The sequence below is a fragment of the Culex pipiens genome, chromosome 3 (assembly GCF_016801865.2).
Source record: "Culex pipiens pallens isolate TS chromosome 3, TS_CPP_V2, whole genome shotgun sequence".
NCBI lineage: Eukaryota > Metazoa > Arthropoda > Insecta > Diptera > Culicidae > Culex > Culex pipiens.
This window is the reverse complement of record NC_068939.1, coordinates 131,497,242-131,521,546: the sequence shown is the minus strand read 5'-3', so window position 1 is coordinate 131,521,546 and position 24,305 is coordinate 131,497,242. Positions and strand designations below refer to the sequence as shown.

At 36.7% G+C, this 24,305-nt stretch overlaps 1 protein-coding gene across 2 annotated transcripts in view; it reads right to left on the bottom strand.

Moving 5' to 3' along the window:
• Positions 1–24,305, bottom strand: part of LOC120420959 (furin-like protease 2) — a 328,512-nt gene that overhangs the window by 3,531 nt on the left and 300,676 nt on the right. For both annotated transcript variants that reach the window (XM_052710358.1, XM_039584094.2), the window contains exons 9-13: positions 13,193–13,467; positions 8,851–9,127; positions 8,584–8,783; positions 8,226–8,504; positions 5,610–5,860 (exon numbers count right to left, since the gene is read on the bottom strand). In XM_052710358.1, coding sequence (XP_052566318.1) covers positions 5,610–5,860; positions 8,226–8,504; positions 8,584–8,783; positions 8,851–9,127; positions 13,193–13,467 — 1,282 coding nt within the window. The remainder of the gene's footprint in view (positions 1–5,609; positions 5,861–8,225; positions 8,505–8,583; positions 8,784–8,850; positions 9,128–13,192; positions 13,468–24,305) is intronic.

Sequence of the window (24,305 nt, the reverse complement as noted above, 5' to 3'; positions counted from 1 at the left end):
GCTGAGGTACCTCGCGCTCGGCTAGCCAGCGTAGAAATGGGTCACCGAAGCTCGGCAGAGCTAACACCTTCCAAATGCCTATGCGAGTTATTTGTATGTATAGAATGTAGATCTAAAAATACATGGAAACAACTCAATTTGTAAGAAGCGGCCGCGTGGTCCCGTTTGGTTGGTTGCACACACACACACACACACACACACACACACACACACACACACACACATCTGCACTGCCGCTCTCATCAAGTCCGTCCCATATGTAAAAACAACAAGCTGAGAAAAACGCAAGTCAAATATGTCCCGCCCATAAGGTTACGTGTTAGAATTTCACGAAAAAGTGAATTTTCTACGGTTTTATGGAACAAATTATTAAAGTTTATTGGTTTTTCTAATAGTTCACATGATTTCAAACCAAACCACCTCAAAATTGACGAAACTACATATGGGACGAACTTTCTTTGAGCGGCTGTGCAGTTGAACTTGAAAAAAATTGAGGCTACCTAATTGTTATAAAAGTTTGTTATGACCGGGTTCATTGCAATTGACAGAAACAATTGCAATATAATTTAATACAAATAAATATTGAATTAATAATAAAAACTATAGTAAAGTTTACTCTATTTTATTAAACCATACCAAACCTCCCTACGGTATTGGGTTAATTTTCGGCCATTTTCAAAATTAAATTCGCCATATTTTTTGCTACATAAACGTCCATAAAACGACTTCAAACTTTAAAAAACGCTAAAAATCCAGTTTTTCACAAAACCCGGGTTTTTGGTCTCTCCCTCTACACTCAAACTCCGATAGTTTGACACCAACTGTTGTCAAACCAACGGGATCACTTTTTAGTTTGACACCCCTTTTACACCAGCCCGGGAACATGTTGACAGCTCCCATACAAACTGAGTGGGGCTAAGATGGCGGCCTTCGATATTATCTAGCCAAACTTTTGAAATTGGCGAAAAGTTTAAATAAATATAGTTTTTGCCTTGATTCGGTTCAAAACGACAAAATAAGCACTCTAGAATTATTTTCTTAAAAAACTTGTTTGGAGATACGCCACGTTCAAATATTAGTCTAGAACAGTTGAAGTGAGCGTGCCGCGAAAGCCGTCACGAAAAAAAAGTTTCCCATACAAATTTTGCGTTGCATATTTAATGGGCGGACTCCGACGAGGCCCACTTGCCATCTGTCGGTGAAAACGCGCAACCAACGATGCTAGATTATTTTATGGGAAATCTGTATTTTCTTAAAAATAAATCTGTATTTTATCTGTATAATGTCAAATTCGAAGCCATACAAGACATTTTTAAAATGTTAACAGCAGATTTAAGCTTTTTAATCATATTAAAGCATAATTCAATTACTAAATTGTTGAATTGTTTAAATATAAACAACTTTTTAAAATCTGCGTATACAGATTTTTGTGATTTTTGGGATCGAAAAATCTGTAAAATATAGATTTATCTGTATATCTGGCATGGCTGCGCGCAACTCACGAAAGCTGTCATCTTAGGGTCCGGCTGTTTTACACGGAGTTCACACACACTACCAAACGTTTGTTTTGACAGTTCGTCACTTTTTCGTTTGACTTTGTCAAACCAACGGGGTACAAACTAAAAAGTGTCAAACGAAAAAGTGACCAGCCACCGAGGGTTGAGTGTACAACCCAATCCGCCTTCTAGACGGGCTTTGATCTAAAATTTCGCCAAAAATCCATTTTTGAACCAATTTTTGATCTGTAAAAAGCATTGCCAAGAGGAACTCATAAAATTTAAGAAAACTTTAGGGTTGGAAGTGTGACTTGTTTTATGTGACTTTGCCAATGTTTTAAAAAATATTTTTTTCTGGGGTCAACTTTGGCTGTGTTTCTTACTAACTTTTCCTTTATATTATGTGAAAATAAGTATGCAGTAATTTTTGTAGTGTACCAGGCTATGCCTATAAGCATTTCTTTACAATTTAAAATATAAGGGTATCATTCTATAGTGGAAAATGTGAAAGACAAGCAAAACACTTTTAAAGTGACTTTTAAAACACGAGAAAACTAGGTAGGCAAAAGGTAATTATTCGAAGTGGTAGAGTAAGCCAAATACTATCAGAAACAAACATATATTAAACAAGATAAATGCAAATTAAATTACTACAAATGAAATAAGTTAAATATAAAGCAAAAGAAGTAAAGTTTTTCTACAAAAACAAAACACGGGGAAAATTAAAATTTACAAAAAAAATTGGACAGTAGAGGGTTAAGATGCCCCCTTTCCGAAACCGATCTTGAAAACCGGCTTTGGTAACCGTGGCCACCGGGAATCTGCTACAACTGAAAAAAGTTTTTTAAGACCCCAACTATGATGTCCGGCATATTTCAACCAACTAGGATGCTTCGGGTTCAACAGGTATTTTTTTTAAACTTTGACCATAAATATGAATGTCATGGCCAGGTGATTTACCGGTTCCGATAATCCGGAACATCCAAAAAGTTCATTTTTTTACTGTTTTTCTCGTATTCGTATATACGATAGCTGAAATTTGTCTATGAAATTTACAAAAAAAATACGGAATACACGATTGCCAGAACAATTCTGGAGTATAAATGCCCAGTTTTGGGTAAACTGGAAGCGGTTTCCGGATACCAAATAAACGGCCAACTTGTCTTCTTTTTATGAAACCCCAACATGTTGCATGTCAAGCTTCATGAAATTGAAAGATATGTCAATCTATGGTTATGCCATTGACCTCTGATCCATTCTGGCCACTTTGTAACTAGTTACCGTTGGCCCCTTGGGGACACTCCCGTAACGGCAAGAAACTCTATCATCCAACAGTTCCAGAGTGGCCAGAATTTGTCAGAGAATACCGGCATGATTGCCATGTCTTCCAATTCCATGAAGTTTCATACGAAACATGATGGAGTTTAAAAAAAAAGTCAAGTTGACTTTTCAGAAGTTTCGGATTTCTGGAACCGTTTGATCACCTGGCCCTGACCCTGGTCAAAGAGACAATCATCGTCAAAGTTGGGGTCTTAAAAAGGGTTTTTTTTTCGATTGTAATAAATTTCCGGAGGCCACGGCGACAAAATCCGGTTTTCCAGGGCGGTTTCGGAAAGGAGATATCTTCTGGCCACAGTGGGGTGGTAAAAAAAAGATCAGACCCGCAGGTAGTGCGTCCATCCCGGGAATTCCCGAAACAAAAAACCCGGGATTTTTCCAAAACCGGGAATTCCTGAATCCCGGGATTTTTTTATAATTTGTCCCGGGAATTCCCGAAATTGAAGAAAAATCAAATTTTATTCTGGAAATTCAGATTTGGTTGTAGAAATAGATATAAAGTTGAATAGTTAGTAATCGATAAGAATTTTGAAGCATTAAGATTTTTATTCGGCATATATATTTAACATCTAATTTTATATACTTTTAAAAGACTGGGTATTATATTTACGTTTATTTATGAGTTGAATTTGAAAAAAATAATCATAGAGCATTATTTTCCATGTAATAAAGACAGCTGTTGATGCCATTTTTGCACAATGTTTTGATTGACTTCGTTAAAAAAGGAACATAACAAAACAATTAGTTCACCGATTTACAAATCTATTGCTCTAAAATGTCTTGTAATTTTTCAGACTGTAGTGTCGAGTTTCCCCAGTTGGCGGTCGTTACTCAAAGATAATTTTTAAAATATGTTTTATATAAAACATGAAGTTCAAAACCTATCTAAATTTTTACATTGACCGGTGTTATTTTATTTGTTTTCGCTTCTAATTTTTTATTACATTTTCAAAGAAATTGTTCAGGCTTTTGCAGTCATCTATATATATAAAAAATTTCGACGGTTTTGTTCGAACGCGAATCAGTTCAATATGGAGCGTCGGATCGAGGTGCTCTTTGCTGCGTTGAGTTCATATAAGCCCAAGGAAGGTTTAAACGCTATCTAATTGACACTTTGGCCACTCTTGAACCGATTCCGGAACATCGGGAAATTGTATGGAAAAAGTTATGTAAAATCAAATTTTGATCACAGGAGGCTAAATAAGCAAAAAAGCAAAAAACGTCAAGATACAAAAAAAAGGCAGAACGAAGTTTGTCGGGTAAGGCTTGTATCATATAAAAAAAATAATAAAAAAAATATATTTTTAAAAGACATATTCAATTTGAATCACAATATATTGAAAATTGTGGTTAATTCAAAATCCAAAGCACAACACAGATAAAAAAAATCAATCTTTCATTTTTTTTAAGCTATCTAAAACATGCTTTCCTTGTTTCGATTGAACTGTAGATTATCACCGATTAATATTTTTAAGCTAATTCTATGATTTTAAGCTTGAAAACATAACCGATATAATGAAAACATAGATTTTATGACTGTTTCAAAAATTTCCCGGGATCCCGGGAATTCCCGGGATTTCAAAAATATTTTTCCCATTTCCCAGGAAATTCAAAACCCGGGAAAATTGGACGCCCTACCCGCAGGGCCAAAAATTCCAGTGATTTTATAGCCTTTCCTCAGTGAAAAATTCAATACAGTTTTTTTTTTGTAAACAGGAAGTGTACCATCTTTTAATCAACCACCCTTAATTTTCCCTCCGAATCAATCATCCTGAACCTAATTAAGGAAATCCCCAACCCCTTCCAAAGCCCACATCGAAAACTCATCAATTGCAGCGCATTTTCTCGCGACCCAGGATATCCTGCGGCTGATTTGTGGGTGCGTGACTTTGGCCACGAACCTTCGTCCCCGGATTGTGCCTTTGTGCCTCCACAGATTGACGACGACGACGAGCAACGAGTTGAACATCCGCCGTTGAGTTCAGTCCCGTTCCCGATCCTTCCGCCGGCAATATGGCAACGGCGGCAGGTTAATCAAAATGAAAATGCCAAAACTCCCGCAGGGGTAAAGGGCACCGCCATTCGTTGCGTTGCGTTGTTTGGAAGGGAATTACGGCCTCAGGACGACGTATTTGGGGTGGGTTTGCAACAAATTAATTAACGTTTTTTGTCTTTTTTTCCACTTTTGTTGACTTAATTTTCTGATATTCCAATACAATCAACGGATTAAAGATTTTTTTTATTGCTTAAGAACCACCCCATCAACAGTCCCATTTTCTCAACAAACTCCCACCGATGGGACCAGGAGCTAGGTTCCTTCGAATTGATTTGCGGTCGTCGCGATTGGTACACCACAAAACCCATTCGTCGCCATCGTCGCCAAGCTGAGCCGATGACGGGAAGAGAAAGGACCACGAGACCACAAATCCATTCCCCAACGGACAATCCTCGACCCGACGGCTGCCATGGAGGTGTTTTAATCATTGAGCGACCCCGCGTTGACGGCTCGATGACTTGGTCGTTTGTTGGTTCGGTGGAAAGCCAACTTTCCAATAACGAGCCGATGCTGAAGCAAGTTGAGCGAACGGCAATGTTTTGATACGCTGAAAAATTCAATCGTATTTACAGACCTGCTGGTGCAGAATTACGTCCACAGCGATATCCAAACAATCCAAATAATTCGTGAAATACGTTGGTCCCATTACGCCCGAACGTCTGCAACGCACCACCCCCCATTCAAAAAACCTCCTAGAGTTATGCAAAGGCACCACCCACCTGCAGCACGCTGAAGATCACGACGAACACGGTCACAACGAGCAGACAGCCCGAGATGGCTATCACGGTGATGGCGGTCGGCGAAGCACCCAGCAGAACCTGCCGGAGCGAGGCCAGCTGGCCGGAACCGAGATCGCCGACGTTGGTGCCGGATGCTGCGGCGGCCGCTGCCGCTTCGTCCCCGAACTGGAGCAGCTGCTGTTCGGCGCCGACGCGGCGCTTGCCGGCCGGGGACGAGTTGATGCAGCCTCCTGGAAGGGAATTAAGGAAAAGATTATTGATTTTTTTTTTCAATTCTTATTATAGTTTCTTTATGGTTTTAAAATTTAAATATTTTTGAACGGAATAGAACTTTTTTCAATCAAAACTTTACATTTTACATATGTTCAGCAGTTGAAAATTCGGTAAAGTTTCCCGAACAAAACCTTAGTACCGTTAAACGGGATGACTTTGATAGGTTTGAGATCTTTTCGCAAAATGAAGAGTAAAAATAAATACGTATGGAATTGAATTAAATCATACTGACCGGGGTAGAGAAAGGTTCAAGGTACTTCTAGAAGAAGTTTTAATTAAATTTTGAAAAGTTTAAAAAAAAAAGTTTAACTATAATTTAGAAAACGTTGATGAACAGCATTATTTGCATATTCTCAAAGTGTCATGATTTTCTCAATAAACATGATTTCAAATCGGAAAACGGAATGCATTTTCGGATTCTTCGGACAATTTTCCACTAGGAGAAGGTAAACGAAGTTAGTAAATAATAAAACATGTTTTTTTGAAACATTATTAAATAAAACTTCCAAATTTGAAGGCATTTTCAGCAGAGCAAATTTCATACAAAATGTGAAAACTTTTGATTCGTGCTTCGAATTCAGTTTAAAATGAAATATGAATCGATAATTTTATAAACAAAATTACAGTCCAGACTCAATTATGTTACTTCGGATAATCGAATCACGATTTTTTCTATTCAGCTGTCTTAATTTGAATTCTGGAGCTTAAGCATTACCCCTAAACTAAGCTAAAATGATTTTGAACTTTTAATTCCAACATGGCGGCCAGAATGCCGGTGATCAAAAATTGAAAAAATCCATTTTGTAATTTAATAGGCAATTCACTATTCAAAACTGACTTTAGATTTAAGATTTAAGATTTAAGATTTAAGATTTAAGATTTAAGATTTAAGATTTAAGATTTAAGATTTAAGATTTAAGATTTAAGATTTAAGATTTAAGATTTAAGATTTAAGATTTAAGATTTAAGATTTAAGATTTAAGATTTAAGATTTAAGATTTAAGATTTAAGATTTAAGATTTAAGATTTAAGATTTAAGATTTAAGATTTAAGATTTAAGATTTAAGATTTAAGATTTAAGATTTAAGATTTAAGATTTAAGATTTAAGATTTAAGATTTAAGATTTAAGATTTAAGATTTAAGATTTAAGATTTAAGATTTAAGATTTAAGATTTAAGATTTAAGATTTAAGATTTAAGATTTAAGATTTAAGATTTAAGATTTAAGATTTAAGATTTAAGATTTAAGATTTAAGATTTAAGATTTAAGATTTAAGATTTAAGATTTAAGATTTAAGATTTAAGATTTAAGATTTAAGATTTAAGATTTAAGATTTAAGATTTAAGATTTAAGATTTAAGATTTAAGATTTAAGAATTAAGATTTAAGATTTAAGATTTAAGATTTAAGATTTAAGATTTAAGATTTAAGATTTAAGATTTAAGATTTAAGATTTAAGATTTAAGATTTAAGATTTAAGATTTAAGATGTAAGATTTAAGATTTAAGATTTAAGATTTAAGATTTAAGATTTAAGATTTAAGATTTAAGATTTAAGATTTAGATTTTAGATTTTAGATTTTAGTTTTTAGATTTTAGATTTTAGATTTTAGATTTTAGATTTTAGATTTTAGATTTTAGATTTTAGATTTTAGATTTTAGATTTTAGATTTTAGATTTTAGATTTTAGATTTTAGATTTTAGATTTTAGATTTTAGATTTTAGATTTTAGATTTTAGATTTTAGATTTTATATTTTAGATTTTAGATTTTAGATTTTAGATTTTAGATTTTATATTTTAGATTTTATATTTTAGATTTTAGATTTTAGATTTTAGATTTTAGATTTTAGATTTTAGATTTTAGATTTTAGATTTTAGATTTTAGATTTTAGATTTTAGATTTTAGATTTTAGATTTTAGATTTCAGATTTTAGATTTTAGATTTTAGATTTTAGATTTTAGATTTTAGATTTTAGATTTTAGATTTTAAATTTTAGATTTTAGATTTTAGATTTTAGATTTTAGATTTTAGATTTTAGATTTTAGATTTTAGATTTTAGATTTTAGATTTTTAAGAGGTCGATTTTCTCAACGTAACGCCCTCTGAAATTGGAAAAGGCTTTCTAGGTCAAGTGAAGATAAAATTGACCAAAAAATGACGAACTTCTCGTCACAGTGTCCTGATGCAAATAATGATCGCATGATGCATGACAAAAAAGTCTTCTGCTAGATGAATTCAATACAGAGCATTTTAGAGTGATGATCAATTTTCTTCTAAAATGATCAACGGCTTCACCTTAATATTCCTCAAAACCCACTCACCGGTTCCCTTGTCGCAGTGGCAGCAGCTCTGGTCCTCGGGCGAGGCATCGCTGGCGCAGCAAGGCACACACTGGTTGTTCAGCCGGTCCAGGTGCAGCGGGAACGCACAGGTCACGCACGAGTACTGGCCGGGGCCGCTGCACGACCGGCAGCTCTCGTGGCACGTCTTGCAGGTCTGCGTGGGCGGGTCGTAAAACTGCGACCCCAGACACTCCATGCAGAGGCCCCCGTCCAGCATAAAGTGGGACGGGCACGAGGTGCAGGCCAGCGGACCGGCAGCTGAAGAAGGAAAAGGGAGTAGAAGGGTTCTCCTTAAGATTCTGAACAGTTGGATAAAATTGACGGAGACTATACTCACCGTTACAGGTCTTGCAGTAGTGGTGGCACTTTTGACACCCGAACTTGGTCTTGAAGAAGCCTTCTGGGCACTCCGGATGGCATTCGCCACCGGCCAGCTGCCAACCCTCCGGACACTTGACGCACTGGTCCCGGCGCGGTCCGCTGCACGTGTTACAGCTCAGGTAGCACTTGGCGCAGGTTCCCCGGTCGCTGTAGTAGCTGCAAGAATGAATACAAGATTGGTTAGTAACTTGTGGAAGCAACTTCACTCTATCAGGACACTTACCCATCGGCGCAGGTCGTCCGGCACTCGCCACTCTGCAGCTGCAGGCCCTTCTGGCAGGCGGTGCAGTTCATCCGGGACACGCACTGGGTGCACGTGTGCAGACACTTGGCACAGGCGCCCACCTCCATGTAGTAGCCCTCGTCGCACTCGTTGACGCAGCGCTGGTGCTGGAGCAGCAGCGGCGACGCACACTTGAGGCACTCGTGCTCGGTCGGACCGGTGCACGTCTCGCACGTGGAGTGGCACGTGTGGCAGTGGCCGTTTTCGTAGTACTCCGCTGGAAAGAAGGGGGGGAAAAAGAAGGAAAGGAAAAATTAGTCAATGAGCAAAAACAACAACAAAAATGCGCTTCGTTGGAACCTGCTGATCTGGAGGATACATTTTAATCAACGCTAATGTGCGTTTCTGCTCCCCTCCGGAAAAAGAAAGTTCCACAGCAAGAGACAAAAATTTGAATTCAAATCAACAAAAATAAACATGTTTGGTGTTTTTGTTAACCATCCCCCCTCTAATAGCTGTTTTAGAGCAATTTCAGCTCAAATCAGAAATTTTTCTGGTACTTTTTTCTTGATCCTCTCCGATTTCAATGAAACTTTTTAAAAATGTTATCCTCGGCCTATATAAGCCATTTTTGTGTGTATGGAGCCAATTGTACTCGAAAATGACATTTGAGAAGAGCGTAAGTAATTTAAATATTTTTGTATTTTGTAATTTTAAAATGTCTATATCTCAAAGCCGTTGCATCGTATCTAAAAGTGGTCAAAAACAAACTTGTAGGAAATTGGACGGGCTTTCTGAAAAAAATAAACTGAAAGAAAAATACACGCCATTTCCATGAGATTCATAACCATCAAAAAACCTAATTTTTCATCATTTTTATTATTAAAACTGCTGTATCTTCACAAGGATTGGACATAGGACAATGGTCAATATGGAGACTTTTATGTAATATTGTCTGGGGAATCGATTCTCACTATCGGTTTTTGAAAACTTTGACGTTTAGACCACCCTTCGAAAAAAACAAACAGTTTTAGTAAATTATTTTTGTATTTTTTTAGGGACATACCATCCTGCATTTTTCGTGAGTCTTTTTGTATCATTTTAGGCTTTTTCCTCAAACATTTTGAAAGAAAAAAATTGTGACATCACCTTCAAATTTTACTTTTAAATTTAAAAATTGAAAAATCTCATGGAAGTGGCGTGTATTTTTGTTTCAGTGTATTTTTTTCAGAAAGCCCGTCCAATTTCCTACAAGTTTGCCTTTTACCACTTTTTGATACGATGCATCGGCTTTGAGTTACATTAATTTTTAAAATATAAAATACAAAAATATTTAAATTACTTACGCCCTTCTCAAATGTCATTTTCCAGTACAATTGGCTCCATATACACAAAAATGGCTTATATAAGCCTAGGATAACATGTCTAAAAAGTTTCATTGAAATCGGAGAGGGTCGGGTACAAAAGTACTAGAAAAATTCCTGATTTAAGCTGGAATTGCTCTAGTGTTAAAATTGAGTTTGAAATAAATCCATTAACATAATAATGTTAATATAAAATCATTGTTTTAATCAAATAAGATAATCGGAAACTAATTTAATTAAACTAGGTACATTATCCAATGATCTATTCACCCAGTAATTCTCAAATTGTCTTCGCTGTTAAAAAAAAAAATCAATAGATTTTTGTTTCGTGGAAAGCCAGCTAATTATATCGACTTTAATGATTGTTCTAAATTATAGATTTCAGATTTTCAATGACTTATTTATAAGGTATATTTTTTTTGTATGCAAAACAATACAATAAAAAGTATGAAAATTAGAGTTTTATTCAATTAAAAATAAGATGCGTAATTCTCCGCCAACTCACACAGCAGTTGCCCCGACCCCTCTTCGATTTACGTGAAACTTTGTCCTAAGGGGTAACTTTTGTCCCTGATCATGAATTCGAGGTCCGTTTTTCGATATCTCGTGACGGAGGGGCAGTACGACCCCTTTCATTTTTAAGCATGCGAAAAAAGAGGTATTTTTAAATAATAATTTGCAGCCTGAAACGGTGATGAGATAGAAATTTGGTGTCAAAGGAACTTTTATGTAAAATTAGACGCCCGATTTGATGGCGTACTCAGATTTCCGAAAAAACGTATTTTTCATCGAAAAAATCACGAAAAATGTTTTTAAAACTCTGCCATTTTCCGTTACTCAACTGTATTTTTTTTTGGAACATGTCATTTTACGGGAAATTTAATATACTTTTCGAATCAACATTGAACAACAAGGGTCATTATTTCATTTAGAACAAAAAAAAATCATTATTAAAATTCGTATTTTTTCTAACTTTGCAGGGTTATTTTTTAGAGTGTAACAATGTTCTACAAAGTTTACAAAAATTTTGATATATTAACATAAGGGGTTTGCTTATAAACATCACGAGTTATCGCGATTTTACGAAAAAAAAGTTTTGAAAAAGTTACTTTTTGCGTTTTTCTTTGTTTCGTCGTCCATGTCTGTCGCGGGTGACCATGAACGGCCATGATCAACGACGACCAACTTTTTCAAAACTTTTTTTTCGTAAAATCGCGATAACTCGTGATGATTATAAGCAAACCCCTTATGTTAATATATCACAATTTTTGTAATTGTCTGCTCTACAATTTTGTAAAACATTATTACACTCTAAAAAATAACCCTGCAAAGTAAGAAAAAACACGAAATTTTAAAATGAAAAATTTTGTTCTAAATGAAAAAATGACCCTTCTGGGTCAAAGTAGATATAAAAAAAAACATTACATTTCCCTTAAAATGACATGTTCCAAAAAATTTTACAGTTGAGTAACGGAAAATGGCAGAATTTTTAAAACTTTTTTAGTGTTTTTTTCGATGAAAATACGTTTTTTTTTTCGGAATTCTGAGTACGCCATCAAATCGGGCGTCTCAAATTAAAATCAAATTATTCGCTCTACAGCTTTGCCTTGGCGTTCTCGATTGCGAGATTCCTACTCGAAACTAGGCGTTCGAAGGCTTGATTGTTGAGGCAATTGCAAACCTTTTTTACACCATAGCTTCCATCCACCCCAGGATTCGAACTAACGACCTTTGGATTGTTAGTCCAACTGTCTACCAGCGACTCCACCGAGACAGGACCCAGAGAGACGACTCCTACACCTGGACTGAGATAACGACCTTACCTTTTTTTTTTAGGTTAGTCCGGGGCCAACATTTACTTCCCGTCCGACGGAAGGCGTGATCAGACAAATCTCGTCTCGAAAAATGCCACCGAGACCTTCTGGGATCGAACCCAGGCCGACTGGGTGAGAGGCAACCACGCTTACACCTACACCACGGTTCCGGGCAATCGGGCGTCTAATTTTACGTAAAAGTTCTTTTGACACCAAATTTCTATCTCATCACCGTTTCAGGCTGCAACTTATTGAAAAACACCTATTTTTTCGCATGTTCAAAAACTGAAGGGGTCGTACCGCCCCTCCGTAACGAGATATAAAAAAATGAACTTAGGATTCGTGGTCAGGGACAAAAGATACCCCTTAGGACAAAGTTTCACGCAAATCGAAGAGGGGTCGGGGCAACTTTTCCCGATTTCGTGTGAGTTGGTAGAGAATTACCCAGATTTAATTCCATTTTAAATTTGTTTGCACTTGTAAATTGAAATCTATTTCAATAAAAAAAAAACTGCTATAGACTTTTTGTTCATAAAGATGGAATGTCACCGAGACGCAAAAAAAAATTCCTCGACAATTCCATTTCCCAACCAAATGCCCCAACAAAAAATGTCACGGAAAAATGGTTTCATCTAGCTAATCAGTACTCTACCGAAAGTACCTTAGCAAACCAACCACAAAAAAACGCTCCAATGGCAACATTGTGAAAACTGTCGCTAGGGAAAGGACCTCGAGTGCACTTTTTCGCTACGATGAGCAATTCCGTGAAAAGCATTTGCACTCCATACTACCAGTGCTGCTCGGCTGCACTAATGGGACACAGGTTTGCCAGGATGCATCCCCAGACCTGGCTGAAATTTTCTCCCTGTTTTGTTATTTTGGATCTCACTAATTGGTGCCCAACGAGCATAAATCTTCATTTTCCGATTTTGTGGCTGCGGTAGCCAGACTTGCTGGAACCACAGAAGTTTGTCAACCTTAAATTTAACTAGAGTTATGGTTAGTACAAGATCTTCACTCTGGTGATTTTAGTCAAATTAGGGGTTTGAAAGTGTCCATGCGAGATAGATTCCGAAATAATATTCACCAAGCCGCAAATATGTTCAGCAGGGCAAATGTAGTGCTGTTTAAGGGCCATTTGAATGCTACATCTTTGCAACTCACATTCATCGCAGTTGTTGCTGCCGTTGGCGATGCAGCGGGCCTTCTTGTTCAGCGTCCAGTTGGAGTGGCAGCCGGTGCAGATCGAGCCGCTGCTGCAGGTCGCACACCCGATCGGGCAGGCCATGCACTCGTGGCGCTTCTTGTCGCCGAAGAACCCGTCCGGGCAGGCGTTCAGGCAGCGGCCCTCGTGCGCGAACCGGCCCGCCCGGCACAGGATGCACTGCGACTCGGACGACCCGTTGCAGGTCATGCAGGACGAGTGGCAGTCGGCGCAGCTGAAAGTGGAGCAAAAAAATAAGGAATAGTTAGTGAATGATCTGAACATGTACCTCAACCTTAAGAACTAATCAATAGCTAGTTTATGACATAAAAAAGCAACTCAACAGCTCAACCCGCTTACTTCCGCAAGATCGAAACGTACACATTGTGAACCGTTGGTTCGTTTTCACGACCGCCACCATAAAAGTGTGGAAAAACGAGTTGAGCAAATCCCCCCACATTTCCCAGGATTCAAAGTACTCATTTTAGTTAAGAGAAAAAGGGAAGGGGTGAAAAGTTGGCAGTTTCAGCAGTAACAGTAACAGTAGTGTGGATCGTTTTTACGACGTTCCTGACTGCAAACTGAGGGATGGATTTCCTGCCAACGATGCTTGGAGCTTGCAGTTTTTTCCCCCCCGAAGCAGATGATGGGATCGTAAAGTTTTAATAGCAAAACAAACAGGTTCGCTGCAGCATTCTGGACGGAGTTTGTCTGATGGGATAGAAGTTTCATTGGATGTAAAGAGGTCTGGTTTTATATTTGTATAATTTGGTTGTTGCATTGTGACCGAGAAAAGGACATTTCCGGAGTTTTATTGTGGAAAAACGTGTCGTATGAGTGATTTTTGGTAGGGACCATTTATACACCAAGTATAACCTGATATTTTTCGAAAATGTTTACCCCTTGTACAAATTCAAGAAAACTTTGTTTTTTTTTATGGAGCGTGGAAAGGTATTAGGGTAATTCACCGCCAACTCACACAGCAGTTGCCCCGACCTCTCTTTGATTTGCGTGAAACTTTGTCCTAAGGGGTAACATTTGTCCCTGAACACGAATCCGAGGTCCGTTTTTCGATGACGTAGGGCAGTACGATCCCTTAAATTTTTTAACATGTGGAAAAAGACATGTTTTTCAATAATTTGCAGCCTGAAACGGTGATGAGATAGAAATTTGGTGTCAAAGGAACTTTTATGTAAAATTAAACGCCCGATTTGATGGCGTACTCAGAATTCCAAAAAACGTATTTTCCATCGAAAAAAAAAACACTAAAAAAGTTTTAAAAACTCTGCCATTTTCCGTTGCTCAACTGTAAAAAATTACTTTGCAGGGTTATTTTTTAAAGTGTAACAATGTTCTACATAGTTGTAGAACAAACAATTACAAAAAAAATTGATGTATAAACACAAGGGTTTTGCTTATAAACATCACGAGTTTTCGCGATTTTACGATATTTTTTTTTGAAAATGTTACTTTTTGCGTTTCTTTTTGTTTCGTCGTCCAGGTCTGTCGCGGGTGACCATGAACGGCCATGATAAACGACGACCAACTTTTTCAAAACTTTTTTTTCGTAAAATCACGATAATTCGTGATGTTTAAAAGCAAACTCCTTAAATTTTTGTGATTGTCTGTTCTTCAACTTTGTAGAACATTGTTATGTGTGTGTGTGTGTGTGTGTGTGTGTGTGTGTGTGTGTGTGTGTGTGTGTGTGTGTGTGTGTGTGTGTGTGTGTGTGTGTGTGTGTGTGTGTGTGTGTGTGCAACCAATCAAACGGGACCACGCGGTCGCTTCTTACAAATTGAGTTGTTTCCATGTATTTTAACTTTACATTCTATACATGCAAATAACTCGCATAGGCATTTGGATGGTGTTAGCTCTGCCGAGCTTCAGTGACCCATTTCTACGCAGGCTAGCCGTGCGCGAGGTACCTCAGCTTGAATCGACAAGCCCCGCCCTAAAGAACGTTTGCATCAATCGGATTCAAACGTTATTTAGCACTTCTGAACCCTTGTCAATTGGACAAAGACCCAGCGCGTATATAGTTTTAGTGGTAACAGTGTTCTTAATTCCAGTCGTAGCTCACCAAGCCGTGATGGCTTAGTGTTTTGTATTTTTGCTTAACAATCCAAAATACGGGGTATCGAACCCCGACTCGAGCAACGTTTTAGTTTGTACCCCGTTGGTTGGTCAAAGTCAAACTAAAAAGTGACGAACTGTTACTTTTTACACGGCGCTCACGCACACTATCAAAATAAACGTTTGATAGTGTGAGTGAACTCCGTGTAAAAGGGGTGTCAAACTAAAAAGTGACCCCGTTCGTTTGACAACAGTTGGTGTCAAACCATCGGGGTTTGAGTGTAGTAATAATTTGTCGTGGTTGTCTTGAATGATGTGTGTGTATGTCAGAATATATGAAAGAATTGTTGTCTCATAAAAAGAAAACTTTGTAGAACATTGTTATTCTCTTAAAATTAGAATTTTGTTCTAAATGAAAAAATGACCCTTCTAGGTTAATTTAGATTCGAAAAGTACAATAAATTCCCTTAAAATAACAAGTTCCAAAAAAATTTACAGTTAAATAACGAAAAATGGAAGAGTTTTTGTTGGGTCTCGTGGCGCAGGGGTAGCGGCTTCGGCTGCCGATCCCGATGATGCTATGAGACGCGGGTTCGATTCCCGCCTTATCCACTGAGCTTCTATCGGATGGTGAAGTAAAACGTCGGTCCCGGTTTCTCCTGTCTCGTCAGAGGCGCTGGAGCAGAAATCCCACGTTAGAGGAAGGCCATGCCCCGGGGGGCGTAGTGCCAATAGTTTCGTTCGTTTCGGAAGAGTTTTTAAAACTTTTTTAGTTTTTTTTTCGACGAAAACAAAAAGTTTTTTCGGAATTGTGACCACGCTAAAGAATCGGGCGTCCAATTTTACATAAAGTCCCTCCCAAGTAGCACTCATAACTTGTCGACTGTTGAATAATAGTTAGACAGCTGTTTTGGATCAACAAACGAGAAAAAATGTCAACGTTAGTTACATATCAGTTTGTTTCACTTCTTGTATAACTGACTTATGTAACTCATGAGATGTGTGCTATACAAGTGTTAAAACACAGTCAACTTCACTCTTTTCCAACTTTTACACACAACATAGGCAATATGCACTCGCTCCTAACTCCATCCAATTTGCTGATTTTCACTATTAAAACAATTTATTTTGGAACACTTTTGATAGAAACTTACTTGCTCACTTCCTATTGAGCTATTTATCACTTTATTTCACTCGAAAACACCTTTTATGAGCTGTAATTGAACGTCAAAGTGCTGAAATGCCAAGATGCTGTTTCCTCATCTGCAATGTTTTACTCGAAAACAGTTTGTTGAATAAAAACAATATTGCACTGTTTGTTTCACTGCTTATCTAACATTGTCATGTGACGGCATCTTCTAAAAAATGGGCGTGGCCAACCATTCTATAAATAACCTTAGGTTTTCTCGCTTTGTTACACAAATGTTATCGGAGAATAGATTATATAACTGATGCTCAACATACATATTCAACTTGACATTGCGTGTTGTTAGGTGATGTAAATTTGTACATGAGGAATTTAGAGTTTCAAAAATGTTTATGTATTGATGATTGCAATAGTTTTGATTGTTGACCGATTCATTTGTGAACATATCGCGGGTAAAAGCTACAAAAATTATCAGCTTATAGAGTTTATGATAGAGAAAACAACAAATCAAAGTCATACCGGTTTTCAATATTACTCCAAGGTACGGTAATCGAAATGACAGTTGAAACGGTTTGTTATAACAAAGTTATATAGTGGAGTTATAAAACTGACTTGAAACAAACTTATATAACTTCAATTCCAATGACAGCCTTCGTTGGAGTTAAGTTCTTTAGCTAACAAAACAGACAGCAGCCTTCTTATTGACGCTTGGGCCAGCTTGTTTACTATGAAGCCCCGTGGAGAGATGTGGAAGCGCGCCTGGACCTGCCGTGGAGATAACAACAAATCGTCGAAGTCATCGGATCGAATCTTGGGACAGAGAAAGTTCATCAAAAAAGGAAAATTTAAAAGTTCTCCATGCAGGGAATTTCACACTAATCACATGCGCGCCATGATTGTTTTTCTTTTTTTAAATTCAATTTCGAATTATTTTCAATTAATCTTGCAGAAACAAGCGTACTTTTTTAATTAACTTCGTCGTTGACTAAAATTCTGATAAGAAACGTTTGTTTACATGTAAGTTAGTCGACGGTTAGACAGCTGTTTTCAATCTAACTTTCCTTTCCAGTGTGCGCTTTGATTTGACAGCACAGCCGTAAACCACGCCCCCTTTTTTCGTTGAATCTCTTGTTAGATGGCACAGTGTTGTCAAATACATTTGTACAACTTACTCTGATAACTTGCATCTTTTTCTGGCAAGTTATACAACAGAAAAAAGTGCGCTTTTTCCAGTTCACAGGAGTTGTAGAACAAGTTGTGACAACGAGGCGGATTGGTTATACAACCAGTTAGGAAATACGTTTATCTGACAAAGTGTGCTGCTTGGGCTTTGATACCAGATTTCTAAACAGTAAAAATTTCTGTGTGAAATCGCATGCAAAAGCATGCACATCACCTTTGTGAGCAAAAGCATGTAATATTGTATGAGAAAACGTGTACACAAAAAGCATGTACGAAAGAGAAAAAAATATTTGGAATACCCCTAAAATAACAACAATCTGGTGAGAGTCATTTTCAGATTACCAAGTCTACGCCCCAACCCTCACGGCTATCTCACCACTGTGAAATAGTTTGGATCAATACCGATGTACCTCCCTTCCCCACGAACCCCGAGTAGGCCGCGGGTAACCGGCTCCCCTCCCACTAACATTTACACACAAGATCCTCTGTAATTACTATTAGCTTTAAGTAAAATGTAATTATAAAAGCCGACTCGGTCCTAACCAGGTCCCAGCACCAAAAAGGACCTAATAAAAATAATTTTATGAAAAAAAAAATACCAATGTACCTGTTAGTCCCCCATACATCGTATACAGTTAATATAGTATACGACGTAGGGTAAAGCTACTGGTACATTGGCGTTAAAACCCAGCAATCACAATTCGGCGAGATGGCCATGATGGTTGGGACGCGGACTTGGTAATCTGGAAATGACTCTCACCAGATTGTTGTTATTTTTGGGGTATTCAAAATATTTTTTTTTCTTTCGTACATGCTTTTTGTGTACACGTTTTCTCATACAATATTACATGCTTTTTCTAACAAAGGTGATGTGCATGCTTTTGCATGCAATTTTACCATCGGATTTTTTGCTGTGCACAGCAAATAAAGTAGTAATCCAGCTGCGTGTAAAAGGCCTGGGTGTAAAAAAAATAGCATTATTTTATGAAATTCTGTGTAATATGTGTAATCGTGCTTCCCCTTAAGTTGAGCCTGCGCAGTTGTTTTTGTCAATTTTTGTAGGACAGTGACATCAATCGGTTTATGAAAAAAAAAAAATTTCTAAATTTTCATGTTTTCTATGGATCTGTGATCCCAAAATTCTAAGTTTGCAAAAGTCTTAAGGGTGATTGAAAATACAAAAAAAGGCAGCAATCAATTGAAAACGTTTTTTTTTAAGGCCGTTTCAAATATTTTTCAAAGTTTGTGTCGCCCCCCCCTTCAAAGTTGGTCCGAAAAGTTAGGGAGCAAAGAAAAAATTTATAAAAAACAAGCCTTACCCGAAAAACTTCGTCTTTTCCTTTTTTTAGTTTGTTGACGTTTTTAGCTTTTCCTTATTCAGCCTCCTATGATCAAAATTTGATTTTTTCCATACAATCTGCATATTTTCCGGAATCGGTTCCAGAGTGGCCAAAGTTGCCACTTTTTGGCGTAAGAACCTTCCTTGAGCTTATACGAACCCAACGCAACAAAGAGCACCTCGATCCTACGCTCCGTATTGAACTGATTCGCGTTCGAACAAAACCGTCGAAATTTTTTATATATATAGATTTCATAATTTTAATGAAAATGGAAGTCAAATCAAGTGAAAACAATCGAAAATGCATTTTTCTGCATTGACAATCACATTTAGCATGTTTGGGCTCGTTTAAAAATGTTTTGAATTTTTATGAAATTCCGATGTACAGCATCGTCAAAACCTTTTTTTTCGCAAAAAAATTAAATTTGCGTCAAAACTAAGATATCTTGGAAACTTATGATTGCAAAACAACTGGACAGGTGTATAATGTACTTTTAAACACATTTTTTTCATTCAAATGTTGGAATCATGGCTCGCCCCCCCTCGACTTTGGTCAGAGTCGAGGGACATAAACTTCAAAAAATATTTGCAACGGCTTTTACAAAAAATTAAATTTTAAGGATCGCTACAGATCGTTAAACATAGTGAAAAAAAAATCTTTGCATACAAAAATGTCTTCTTTAAATCGCTAATAACTCTTCAGGGTTATCTCGGATCGTTTTGCATTCTTAGACAAAGTTGTTTGTCATGAAATTTTACTTAAGAATTTCACAATTGACAATGAATCGACACATTTACCGCCATACAAACTTCAACGATAAAAAGCGACCCTTACGCCATAACCGTTTTGCTCGAAATTTTTCAATCAGGCGGTATTTCTTTAGATTTTCCAAAAATTTCATTTTTTTTGTCATCCTAATACTCATTTATTCAGATAAAATATTATTGAGTTTATACGTATTGGTATTAAACTGATATTTTGATTTTTTTTGTGATAGAGTTTAATATTTAAAAAAACCCGATTTAATATCACCAGAGATGAAATAGATCCTTTCTTACAAAATAATGAAACTCCGAGAAATATATTGGTGCAATTATTTTTTCTGAAACATAATGATACCACCCAGTAAAAATTTGGCCTAAAGCATCGAATCTTTTAAGGCTAAACCTCGAATGCCATTTTTATGAAATATAGAGGTACATTATGTGTCGCAAGATATTTAAATTTAATTAAGAAAAACATATTGGATTGACATTATCAGAAAAAAATAAAATAAAGGGTACTCAGTCTTTATTGTTAGTCTATGATTAACTTAAAACAAATATGTATCGCTATTGCACTTTATCGATCTATTATGAGAAGCCAGAAAGAACACTTTCACGCGCAGCTTCGACTTGACGACTTGTCGAGCTTTCGAGCGAGAACGAGCCGGGACTTCAAATTTGATGTTCAGTAGGGGAAATATACCCTTTCTAATCAAACACCTATCTTCGTCATATGGAGAGTTTGATGCTCGATTAAAGCTCCAAAAATACTATTTAGGCTGTAAACTTACCAGCAACAGCACCGCCTCGAGTATGCATGCAAATGTATGCCACTTACTGGCCAAAAAGATCAAATTTAATGCACTTTTGATCATAATTTCTATTTTGCGAGACCATTTCTCATCATTTTGGTGGCACACACATCCACACGCAAGATCAGAGGTTAACTGCTTAACGAAAGTCGCCATAAATATCTTTTCACTTGCGCTAACGATTTCAAAGCGCTTAAGATATAAAATTGCTTCCAACTACCGGCTACATGTTCTTTTGACCGTTATTTAGTCACTCACTTGAAAAATAATCCCGAAACATGTAAATAATTAGCAAGCGCCATCAAAAAAGCAAACGCGCTAAGTCTTTTGACGTTTCAATTTTGAAGACCCATTCCAAACGAAGGCTGAAGAAAACCGAGCGAGAAGCGAAGGCAAATAAAGAACAAAGGGTGGCCACCAACACCACCAGCAGCGCTTGTGGTGTTGCCAGGAAACTTTCTCTATAAATGCTACTTTTCGTGAGTGTTCGCTCAAAATTTCATCAATTTTGGCAGCACGAAGCAGACCCAACGAGCGTTGGAAGAAAAAAAGAACTAAGCTGAAAATACAAAAATGCGCGTGGCCCAATGCACACGATTGATTAGAATGCGTTTTTGAAATATATTTTTAAAATGCTTGTAAAAGGAATAGCATAACTTTTAATAAAAGTGAAAATAAACAGAAATGTTCACAAAAAGTTGCTCTACTCGTTGGTGTACTTGGTTTTACTGAATTTCAAGGAACACTCCAGATTATCCAGCATCATTAAAACAAGACCGCTTATTAGGCTTAAAATGGGTTTATTTCCCCTATATGATTTTGTATAAATCCAAAAATTTAATAGGACAAAATAGGGTAAAAATAAGACGAAAAACACTAAAATGGCTATATCTCTGGAAATACATTTAGGAAATGCTTCAAATTTTGGGCCCAAGCAGTTTATGGCGCATGTTTTTGAATGGCTTTTTGTTTGAAACTGAATTCTTTTAATTTGATAGTGTTATCTGTAAAACAGTCCAAAAAATACCTCTAAAAATGGCTTTGACCACATTTACTGGTCGAAAATTGTGAATCGAAAAATAAAATGTTCGTCTCCGACCCCACGGCTACAGATCTGACTTATAAAAGTTGTGGGTTTTACGAGCGGTTTTCCAGTGATGGAAGACACAAATTTTTAAGAGCGGATACAGACATCGCTCATGTATTTCAGAAAAAGAGCTCTCAAAAATCAGACTTTGATTTCCGGGTTTCGGGTCAAAGTTCAATCGAAAGAGCGCATCTAAACCTTCAATTAAGTAATAGGATTTTTTCCTGGGACGAATCCTCGCCGTGCACGAATTTTTAAAGATTTCTGAAAAAAGCGTTTTTCCAAAAGCAAACCTTAAACCTTTCTTTTGTAAGAAAGGCAAAAATAATAAAATAAAAAAATGTACATAATTTTTCTAGAAAAATTAACACTGGGCACATTGGAAATTTTTATGTACCTTTTTTGTGCCTTTGATTTCAAACCGGAAACAATTCTGTATCCAATGAGCTTCTTATGTGTATTTTTTGCTTATTTTTTTCACCTTAAAAGCATAAAAGTAACATGTTTTGATGAGATTCAGTCAATATTAAATTTTACATAAGCTTAAAATTTGTAATGTATGACAAAAGGTCGAGAGAGTGGACAAAAGGTCGAATGGCAAAAACGTCGAAAATCGCCAAAAGGACAAAAGGTCGAAAGATCAAAATATTTTAGAAATCAGACATTTTGTTTAAAGAACAGCTTACGTTTGAGAGAATGGAAAAACTTACAAAAATATTATTTACATCAAGTAAGAATAGTTTGTTTTTAAATTATGGAAAAACTTAAAACATGTTTTAAAATCATGACATTTTTTTTAGAAAGATTTGGTCGTGTTTGAAACAATGCAAAAACTCACAAAAATGACAATCAAGAATAGGTTGTTTCCAAGAATGGAGAATAAATCATAATATTTTTAGAAGTCACTTTTCTCACATTTGACTTTGTATCCTTTCGATGCTTGTCCATTCGACCTTTTGGCATTCGACCTTTTGTCCATTCGAGCTTATGTCGCACATCCGGCTTCAACTGCTGTCACAAATCGTTACATTTGCCCTGATTCGCCCCAAATGTTGGTACTTAAGGAAAAATGAAATTTATGCTGGAACCTAGCAATCCGGCAAAATTTATTTTTGGCAGTGTTGCCATTTTTTTGTGCTGAAAATTTAAACAAAAAATTAGTATGTTTTTACAGCGTACCTGATCTGCTTTTCTCGAATTGTTCTCAAGTAAACCTACAACTTTGCCGAAGACTTCAAATCGATCAGAAAATGAGTGTTCAGAATTTAGATTTTAGAATATTCAGATGTTTTGATATTTTCTTGGAATTTGAATTTATTTATCATTCTTTATTTAATTTATTTAATACAACTTAGTGCAACCACTTTTAAATCAAAGATTTCGTTAAGTTTCAGTTCACGGAAACATTATGTAGATTTTTTTAACGTGTCCAACGTAAGTTTTTTTTAACGTGCTGATCTAACATTGCCATAGTTAAATTATCCAATTACCCGCACTTTACTTTTACGAACAGTCCAGGCTCCAGCCTGTTACCACACAAGAGTAACGACGATAAAGTTCGAGCAAATCTTCGCAGTTTGCACCACGCGGTATATGTGTGTTAATGCCTCTCCCCCTCTCCACCCCAAAAAGAGCACACACACAATTTTCCATCGCTTAGGAAAACTTCCAGACCCCCACAAGTTGCACCTGGTAAAATGGCTTACTGCTGCTCGCGGCACCAAGTGTGATAAATTGTCATAAAAATACCAAGTGACAGGTAATTTCGGAAGCTTCGCAGGGTTTCCCCCTTGGGAACACTCAGTTGCATTAGAGAAGTTATAAGAATTTCTTTTGAATTTTAAAAATTTAAACTAAATTTACAGAATTTTAAAATTTCCACAATTTCAACGATTTTTTTTTTTGAACAACTGAGTTTATATGTGTTGAGCGTTGTTGTGTGTGCTCAAATTGTTGATATTTGGGAAAAAAGGGCGTTAAATTTAGTGTGCCCGTTCGTTTATGACTTCGCGTTTTCGTCGTCGTGGGTGGGAGTGGAGGGCTGGTGGCACTTGAGAGCACCAACTGACGAATATTTAATTTTATTCTATATTTTACGAATTTTTATGGCCCTCCAGAACTCCACCGACACTGGGAACCTCAAATGGTTTGTGGTGCTTGCAATTTGCCGCGCTGATGGCGTTATTTTAATGGAGATATTGCTGCTGTGGTCGTTTTTGAGCTTCTTTTTTTGAGTGTTCTCAATTTCCATTTTTTTTCCGGGAAGGAGGGGTGTGGAGAGGGTTATTTTCTAAAGTGCCTACATGTGGTTGAAGTAATAAAATTATCAAATTTTATGGTGTCGCGGGACAGACAATGGACGGGCTAATCTCGCGATTAAACTAGTTGACAATATTTTTTTTTTGTTTTTGTTGAAAAAACTTTATTAAGCCTACCTACATTTTTATTTAAAAATATACCGATATCTCTAGGCAGTGTTCCCAGATTTCCAACTGTCCGAAAATTCAGTAAATCTTTTATCAGTAGTGAAATTCATACAGAGTAACACGATTTCGTATGAAATTTCCAAACGTACTGCCTTGAAAATAAAATTCATTTAAGTACTGATAGTATTACTTAGAGTTGCCAGATCTTCGGAATCGTCAAAATCCATTCACAACAGCTTAAT